A 9,073-nucleotide genomic window follows, 5' to 3' on the forward strand; every position below is an offset into this window, starting at 1 on the left:
CCACGCTTTCCGCGGGTGGTCCTCTCCCAGCGGCCTCCCGGCGCCCGGTGCCAGGTCCTCTTCCTGCTCCCTCCGGGCCCTCTGCTGGTGGCAAGTCCTCTTCCTGCTCCCTCCGGCCCTCTGCTGGGGTTCCTCTCTGTCCTGCCACCACCTTTCATCCTGAGTAGCACCTGCCACGGCCTCCAATTATTTTGTTCCTTTTGTTGCTTTACATGTTGATTGTCCTTCTCCCACATTTAGGGGATTTTGGAGCCAGCAGTCAGGTCCCTCCATCTTGGTTAGGGAGGTAGTGAGTGGCAGGGGACAGTGCCAGGAGCACAGTGCCAGGCTGCTCGCCCTGAGCTGTCCCCCGGGCACTCACCTCGGTGGTGCTCTGGGGCACAGCCTGTGGCTCCCTCTGGGCTGTGACCTACCTGCCTCTTTCACACCTGGGAGGACTGACTCAACTTTTTATTTAAGGAGGGAGGGATCTCTTGGGGGTCGAGCAACATGATTTGCTGATGGATTGGAGTGTTTGGGTGTGGAGGGAGGTGGTGAATGAAGGAAAGGATGGTTAGTGAGATTTGGGCTGTAGTTATGTGGTCTCACTGCCCACATCCTTCAAGGATTAGAGGAGACTCCGTTGTGTCTGGTCCTCCGTGCCCGCAGGATCCCGTGGCGCCCTGCGAGGCCACAGGGCCGCTAAGTGCTGATCCAGTGACGGGCTCAGTCCTGTCTGACTGGGTACACTTGGCACCATTGACCAGATGCTCTTTGTAACAAAACAAACCTTCCCCCCAAATGGCTTAGTAAGAAAACTCGGGAAAGATAGAGGAGCCCAAAGAAACAAACTCAGATTACCCATAACCCACTGGCTAGAGATAGCCTCTGCTGATGTCTTTCAAGTTCTTTTCAAAATGCTGACCTTTTGATCCATGTTGCCAGATTTCCCTGCCGCTTCAGCTGCCATCTAAGTGATGGACCAGTGAACTGCCTGCCGGCCCTGGGTGTCCGGGCTGCACCACAGTCCCGTACACGTGATAGCCTGTGCCACGGTCCCGTACACGTGATGGCCTGTGCCATGGTCCCGTACACGTGATGGCCTGTGCCATGGTCCCGTACACGTGATGGCCTGTGCCATGGTCCCGTACACGTGATGGCCTGTGCCATGGTCCCGTACACGTGATGGCCTGTGCCATGGTCCCGTACACGTGATGGCCTGTGCCATGGTCCCGTACACGTGATGGCCTGTGCCATGGTCCCGTACACGTGATGGCCTGTGCCATGGTCCCGTACACGTGATGGCCTGTGCCATGGTCCCGCACACGTGATGGCCTGTGCCATGGTCCCGCACACGTGATGGCCTGTGCCATGGTCCCGCACACGTGATGGCCTGTGCCATGGTCCCGCACACGTGATGGCCTGTGCCATGGTCCCGCACACGTGATGGCCTGTGCCATGGTCCCGCACACGTGATGGCCTGTGCCATGGTCCCGCACACGTGATGGCCTGTGCCATGGTCCCGCACACGTGATGGCCTGTGCCATGGTCCCGCACACGTGATGGCCTGTGCCATGGTCCCATACACGTGATGGCCTGTGCCACGGTGCCGTACACGTGTCTGTCCAGCACACACAGTAGATTTGAGACATGAAAACTGGCCGAGAGCATGGCTTTTGAGAGGCAGAGACTGACACTTGCCTGTCACCACCCAGCGGTGTCACCTGTCGTCCTGGTCTTGGGTGCTTTCTGGGAGCTTGGAGGCAGCCGGTGGGTGCGTAGGGCTATGGAGTGGAGCCATGTGGCTGGTCTGGGCTCCATCCTGGCTTTGCGTTTTCACCTCGGGCAGTACCCGCCCCTGCGGGCTCCCTCCCCTCTGGACTTGGGGTGATGACACTTAGCACTGTGGGGGGTGGTGAGTGAGGTCAGAGGCCGCACAGCACTGTCCCTGGCGTCCTGAGAGCCCTGCCGGGGAGCTGCCCACCTGCCCTCCTCTTGGGGAGCGTCCTGTTTTACAGGGAGGCCCGCCTGGTGGGGTCGCTGGGAAGAGTGTCCTGAGAGGAGCCCCTGGCGCCGGCCCAGAGGTGGAGCCGGTCCGAGGCAGCAGTGCCGCCTGCAGCACAACCGCGGTGTCTGTCCCTGTCTTTCAGGTTCCAGTGGGATGGGAGCTTATCACGGAAAACATAGTTTCGATACTTTTTCTCACCAGCGTCCCTGTTTATTGAAAAGTTTAAAGAGAGAAAGTGCTAACAAACTCAGATATCCCCCCAACAGCCAGTCAAAGGTGGATTGGGCAAAATTCTTCATTTTGAAACGATTCAGCAAAGGAAAACTCGGTCTCCTGCTCCTCGCCGTCCTGGGCATTGTGGCCGCCGTGCTGGTCAAGGTAAGTCCCGCGGCGCGTGCCGGCGTCAGGTCCTGCCTGGGTGGCCGCCAGCTGCGTTCCTGTTGCCTGGGGGGCTCCTGGGATCTTTTCATGAACTCTGGCTCAGATGAAGGCGGTGGGCCAGCACAGCCTGCTGGCCAGCCTCCTATTTTTGCAAAAAGGTGGGGGCACAGCCACGCCCTCGCTGGCTTGGCCTCTGGCTGCTGTTGTGCTGAGACTCGAGGCCACAGAGCCCACGGCCTGCGGCACAGTCGCCGACCTCTGGTCTCAGACTTCACACCACGAGGACCGCCTGGCCGAGTTCTGAGCCACCCAACCCTCTGGTGCTTTGCTCCTGGTGCCTCGGTTTCAGTTTTGTTGGTGAATGTGCCTGAGAGGGAGGAGGAGCTCTGGTGGTGAAGCGACCACTGAGGGAGGTCTGGGTGCTTTTCCTCCAGATTTGACTCCCATACGATTCTCTTGGTGACAGCGACAGAGACACGGGCTTGCTGAGAGGCCCCGACCGCCGCCTCCAAGGCAGTTTGTGTCCTTGAGGGGCGAGCCGGTGCGAGCTGGGGTGGGAGGGCAGGCAGTGGTTCTGAGGCTGCCACTGAAGGGACTCATCTGTGAGGAGCAGGCTGGGGGAGCGGCGGAGCTCGAGCGTGCCGTGGGAATAGCGTGTGTGTGTGTCTGTCCTGTTTCAAAGCAGCAGGGCTTGGGTGGAATCGGAGATCCAGTTGCATGTGAGGTCATTTGGGTTTTCTCAGAAACACCGGGCTGTGCTGAGGAGAGAGGCCCCGCTGGGCCTCCTGGCGGCCCAGGGAGCCGTGTGAGCGGACGTGTCAGAAACCAGCTGTCTGTGGGAGTGAGGTAGGACTTCTTCTCTCTATGCAGCGGGCTTGGGGCTGTGGAAGAAACAGTGTTCATTTGCCTTCAATTTGGACTTTGGCCCGAGTGTCAGATGTTAAAACTTAACTTTTCCACATTTCAAAAGGGTGAGTGAGGGTGGGTCGCTAGAATCTTAAAAAGTGTAGAGGTGCCGTAACCGGTTTGGCTCAGTGGATAGAGCGTCGGCCTGCGGACTGAAAGGTCCCAGGTTCGATTCCGGTCAAGGGCATGTACCTTGGTTGTGGGCACATCCCCAGTAGGAGGTGTGCAGGAGGCAGCTGATGGATGTTTCTCTCTCATCGATGTTTCTAACTCTCTATCTCTCTCCCTTCCTCTCTGTAAAGAATCAATAAAATATATTTTAAAAAGTGTAGAGGTGATGGTTAGCTGGGTCTGGATGAAGGTGCATCAGTTTTACAGAAGGACAGGCACTCACTGCCCCTTCCTCTCCCCATCCCTCCACGCTCCGGAACCGGACCGCCAGCCAGTGTAGACCTGCAGTCGCTTTAGACACCGAATGCTTTGTTTCATAATTTGAGAATCTTCTAAGAATCTCTCAGTCACTTTTAGTTTTGTTTTGAGTTGTTTTGGTTTTAAAATGTGACTTTAGGATTCATGGCAGCAGCCGGTGTGTGCAGCTCAGGGCTTTCCATTCTTCGCCTTCCTGCGGCCCCGCGCGCCGGGAGCAGCTCTTTGCCGGCAGCAGCCTGGTGCGGCTTTCTTCCCCTCTCAGCGCAGCTCCTGGGCCGGGCTGGGACTTCTTAGCCTCATGGCAGTTTGGAGGCCCCGCTGACTGCTCTCGGGCCTGCCGTACTCTCAGGAAGGCCCCGCATTAGGGTCTGGAGAAGCAGCCCCGTGTAACAGTGCGGAGCTGCGCCCGGCGGCCTGGCTCCGTGCTTGAGCATCAACCTATGAACCCGAGGTCACAGTTCAATTCCCGGTCAGGGCACAGTCCCCAGCAGAGTGTGTGTAGGAGGCAGCCGACCAATGATTCTCTCTCATCATTGATGTTTCTCTCTCTCTCCCCTCCCTTCTTCTCTGAAATCAATCTATATATATATAATGTGGCTTTGATTCCTGGCTTTGAGATCAACCTAATTATGACATTGGCAAGGCCTTTCCTTGGGCCTCAGCATCCTCACCTGTGGGCAGGGGCAGGCATCAGGCTTCCCAGGCCCTTCCAGCTCCACCTCTCAGCTCTCAGTCCTGTGAGCTGGTGTGTTCGCTGTTCAGGTTGGTTGAATTCAGTGAGACTGTGGAAAGATTTGGTTTTCTTTTCCTCTTAGCTGCTTCTCTGCTATTCTCTCTGAGCTTGTATCCATTTTTTTTTTAAATCACCTTTTATTGTAAATAAATGACCGAGCCTATATTGGTCATTTACTTGAGGAATCTTTATTATAATTATGTGTGGATGTGATTGTATTCATTTTGCTAGAATTAGGGTGGATTTAAAACACTTCTTTAAAAATCCTCTCCCAAGGATATGTTTTTACTGATTTGAGAGAGAGAGGGAGGCAGAGACAGAAACATCAATGTGAGAGAGAAACATCATTTGGTTGCCTCACACACACACCGACCGGGATCGAACCCGCAACATTTGGAGTCAGGACGGTGCTCCAACCACCTGAGCCGTGTGGCCAGGGTGGGTCAGAAACACTTAAATGGGAAACGAACAGCGTGAGTGCTTATCTCCAAAGAGCCTTTCAGAGTGAGAAAGAAACATCATTTGGTTGCCTCACACACACACCAACCGGGATCGAACCCGCAACATTTGGAGTCAGGACGGTGCTCCAACCACCTGAGCCGTGTGGCCAGGGTGGGTCAGAAACACTTAAATGGGAAACGAACAGCGTGAGTGCTTATCTCCAAAGAGCCTTTCAGAGCAGGCCAGGGTGGGTCAGAAACACTTATCAGTAAATGGGAAACGGACAGCGTGAGTGCTTATCTCCAAAGAGCCTTTCAGAGCCTCGGGCAGTTCCTGTAGACATTGGAACACACGCGTACAAGTGCACAGAGCCCCAGTGAAGTGCAGTCTGAGCTGCGGGGAGCGTTGCGGAGGGCGTGGAAGGGTCAGAGGTAAAAGGCTAGTTGGTAAGTGTCACTCGGCCTCTGAAAATTAAATATGACAGTTGAACTCTAAGGTGTGTGGCAGCGCTTCTTCAGCCTCGCAGTATGGCTTGGAGTTAGTAGGACTGTGGAATTTTAGTCGTGTTTTAAATTAATTTTTAAAGGGAGAGAGAGAGAGAGAAACATCGTTTGTTATTCCACCTACTTATGCGTTCATTGGTTGATTTCTTGTATGTGCCCTGACCAGGAGCAAGCCCTCAACCTTTCTGTATGGGGATGACGCTTTTACGAGCCACGCTCCCGCCCATGGTGAAGCTTTAGTGGTACTGCAGCTGTCAGCAGTTCTCCGATTTCATGTAGCGGCTGCTCGCAATGCGAGGACAGTAAATAAGCATTTTCAACTCCCGTCTCTAGGCCAGGGCTGTCCCACTGGCCTGGAACAGGATGCCGCCGGCGGCACCACCTGCTTGGTTACAGGTGTTGGGGGAAGAGCATAATCTTGACCCAGTTCACACCGCACGTAGACCCTGAGGGATACGCGGCCTTGGATGGAACGCGTTTGGAGGTGGCATCCTCAGCTCCCGCTCCAGGGCTGGCCGGGTAACCTGGTCTCTTTCTCCTCTGCAGGCTGTGTACTACTGAAGAGTGGCCCGCTCAGCCTCCTCGCTGCCCCCACCGCATCATTCCTCTGAGAAGTAGTTCATGAAGCCATAGGTTTAGCATCCTACCAAAAACGGAAAGAGAATACGCAGCCCCGCACTCAACCCTGACATCATTGCCAAGCGCCATGGATGCAACTTGCATTTCAGCCAAATCCCAGCATTCCCCCCTGAGGACACTCAGAACCCACACTCGACTGTGCTGCCCGGGCTGGGGCCGGGGAAGGAGAAGGTCTGGAGCTACCCCTGCGACCCTGGGAGCTCGGAGGAGCCTCAGACCCGCCCAGGGACCGCCTCCCCCGTTCATGGACATGGGACACCCCGCCCCATCCCTGCTGTTGCCTCCATCACTCTGGAAACTTTCAAGAGTTCAGTCCCGAGAGATGAGGATGGATTTTCCCCGGCTCTAGAACTGGGGGAGAGGGGTCCCTGTTCCTCGTTCACCCCTTAGGACTTGCGGACCTGACCTCCACGAGTTGGCCCGCCCATCAGACCAGTGGTGCTCCTCCGTTCTCGTCCGTTCACCGTCCTGCCTTGTGTTTGGTTGTGGCATCTCTTGTCCCTGCCACGGAGGCTTATTGTGACGGGAACCCCGAAGCATCCTGTGAACCCTAGGACTTCCGGGAAGACTGCCCGTTTCATTCGGGTGTCACCTGTCACTCTCACGGTGTAGGCGTTACAGGTCCTACATCTTACAAAACCTAACTGGCATTTTCAAACGTAGTAGTAGGAGTGCTGTACTTACCATTCTTATCCTCTGTCAGGGCCCTGAAATTGCAAGTTAGTGGTTTTCCAAGGGCAGATCTTTACGTTTATTCTATAGCAACAATGCGAGTAAGTTTCACTTCTTTAAGCTGCAGAGAGGCCCCGTGTGGGGAACCCATTTCCTGTCTGTCGGGGACAAGAGGCCTTGGGTGCTCAGAACCTGGGAGTGGTCCTTTGGAGAAACCTGCAGGAGGACTGGACGCCGTAGCAGTTGGCCAGGCTGAGGGGATGGAGGGCCAGCAGCGCCCGCTGGGGAATGTGCTCGAGGAGCCCAGAGGCGGCGGGCGCCCCGTGGGGCCTGCTGAGGGGCTGGCGGCCAGAGCCCCACCTCCCCCAATTTGAAACAGACTCCGCCCACTCGATGAGAGAATGTAATTCACTTTATGGAATGTATAATCTGCTTCGTTGGATGAGTTTGTTCCTTGAAGATGGTCTGAAGTATGTCTTTATCACAGAATGAGGCGTCAGGAGTTAATCACTACACTTGTTTAGGAAAAAGCTGCTTAAACTGTAACTATAGAATAATCATAATTTCAAAATGGCATTTTCATTTAGTAAATTGTAATTATAATTTCTAGTTAAACTAAATTATTGGCTTGTCTACTAGTATATTCCGCTTCAAAATAAACCATTATATTTGATGAAAGGGTATGATTTCCATAACATTCTTAGTGTGGAACCTCAGGCATGATCTTTGGGACAGAATTCTTTGATCATATATTTTCTCCAACTATAAATACATATTTTGTCTTTACCGGAGGTGGTGTCTCAACCTCCTTTAAGCCATGCGTCCTCGTGTTAAATTCTAGCTGAGGAGGTTTCCTCAAGCTTCGCTTTCTGCCCTTTGTAGTTTGGTTTTTGTTTTTTAAAATACCATTGTAGTAAATAGTTTTTTTCCAACTACATCCTCTGGGCTGTTGTAATTTATAATAAGAAATAGATATGGTCTTTGTCCCTGTTCCTGCCCAGAATTCCTAAGTGATGAGAGTGACTAAGGCGTCTTGTTAATGTTAATGGTAAGGATTTTCGGACATGGCCCGAGGATGAGGGATGGGAGACGGTTGCCAAGGAAACCAGCTTTGTGATTAGAGGGGTGGCACTTCCCCCCAGACCTCAGAGCGGGAGGGGTACCAGTGGTTTGGTCAGAGCCTCTGTGGTGAAGCTTCATAAAGGCCCCAAGGCCGGGAGTGGGGAGCAGGCTGGGGAGCACGGGGGACATGGCAGGGCGGCCCCACCCCCTTTCCCTGCTCTGTGCCTGTGGTCTCCCATCTGGCTGCCCCCGAGTTACATTTTTTAATCAACTGGTCATCCAGTCAGTAAAGTATCCCTGTGAGTGAGTTCCCTGAGCCACTCTGACAAGTTAATTGGCCTGCGGAGGGGTCATTGGAACCTCCCATCTGTGCTGGTGGGTCAGGTGACACCTGGACTTGTGTTCAGAGCCTGAAGTTGCCAGTGGGGGCGGCGGGGGGGAGGGGTGTCTTGTGGGACCCAGTCCCTAACCTGTGGGGTCTGATGCTGTGTCCAGGTGCATAGTCAGAACCAAGTTAAGTTGTGGGACATCAGCTGGTGCCAGAAATGCTCGGTGGCCGGGAAGGAAACATCAGAACTGGTGTCACAGTCTTACCCTCGGATCCCCATTTGCTGGTCTAAAAGGGCTTTGTAAGCGCATTCAGAGGACACGAATCCCACAAGCCTCACACAAAAAGGTCCCACACCGACCTGCCTCCGGAGGCTGTTGGAGACACCAGCGTATTGAGTGCCCACGGCCGGAAGGGCCTTCCAGGTGCCCGTGTTTCCACGGCTCGTCAGGCTATGGACCGTTCCCTCCTCGCCCGGGAACCACGGAACACGGCTGGAGAGCCAGTGGCACTACCTCGCCACGCTCTGCACCTGGTGCGTGACGGGTGCTAAAGCTCGCGAACAAAAGGCATTTGTGTCAGACAAGGGTGTAGGCTTGCCTTCCTGTGGGCCGGAGGCTGGGTGTCTGTGTGGACGCTGCGAACAGGAGACTGATTCATAGCACATTGGCCTTCCAAACGGAGCTAGACTCTGCGTCCTTTTCTCTGTCCTTGATCAGCCCATCTGGTTGGTTTGTGAGTGTTTATAGCCACCGATGCTGAGGGACTGGCCATGGAGGCCGGCCTGCCCTCTGCCCTCGGTGGCGGTGTGTGTGCGGCTGAGACAGCAAGGAGCCCGCAGATGTTCCCCGGGCTCAGAATTCGGGTCAACACTGAGTTCCTCCTGCAGCAAAGCGAGCTGGGCTGGCGCCCTCGTGTCATCACTGCGGTAAGAACGAGTTTCTCAAGGTCTCTGACAAGTGAAAATGCCAGTGGGATGAGGGGTTGGGGGA

The 9,073-nt window shown here is 54.8% G+C and overlaps 1 protein-coding gene across 1 annotated transcript in view; it reads left to right on the top strand.

Annotated features, from left to right (window-relative positions):
- The window catches only part of ALDH3A2 (aldehyde dehydrogenase 3 family, member A2), a 42,381-nt gene extending 34,904 nt beyond the window's left edge, over positions 1-7,477 (top strand). Inside the window, exon 8 of the mRNA XM_014542809.1 lies at positions 5,927-7,477. Coding sequence (XP_014398295.1) covers positions 5,927-5,941 — 15 coding nt within the window. The 3' untranslated portion in view covers positions 5,942-7,477. The remainder of the gene's footprint in view (positions 1-5,926) is intronic.
- Positions 7,478-9,073: the final 1,596 nt, after the last annotated feature.

This window comes from Myotis brandtii, unplaced genomic scaffold (assembly GCF_000412655.1).
Source record: "Myotis brandtii unplaced genomic scaffold, ASM41265v1 scaffold314, whole genome shotgun sequence".
In the NCBI taxonomy this organism is placed as follows: Eukaryota; Metazoa; Chordata; class Mammalia; order Chiroptera; family Vespertilionidae; genus Myotis; species Myotis brandtii.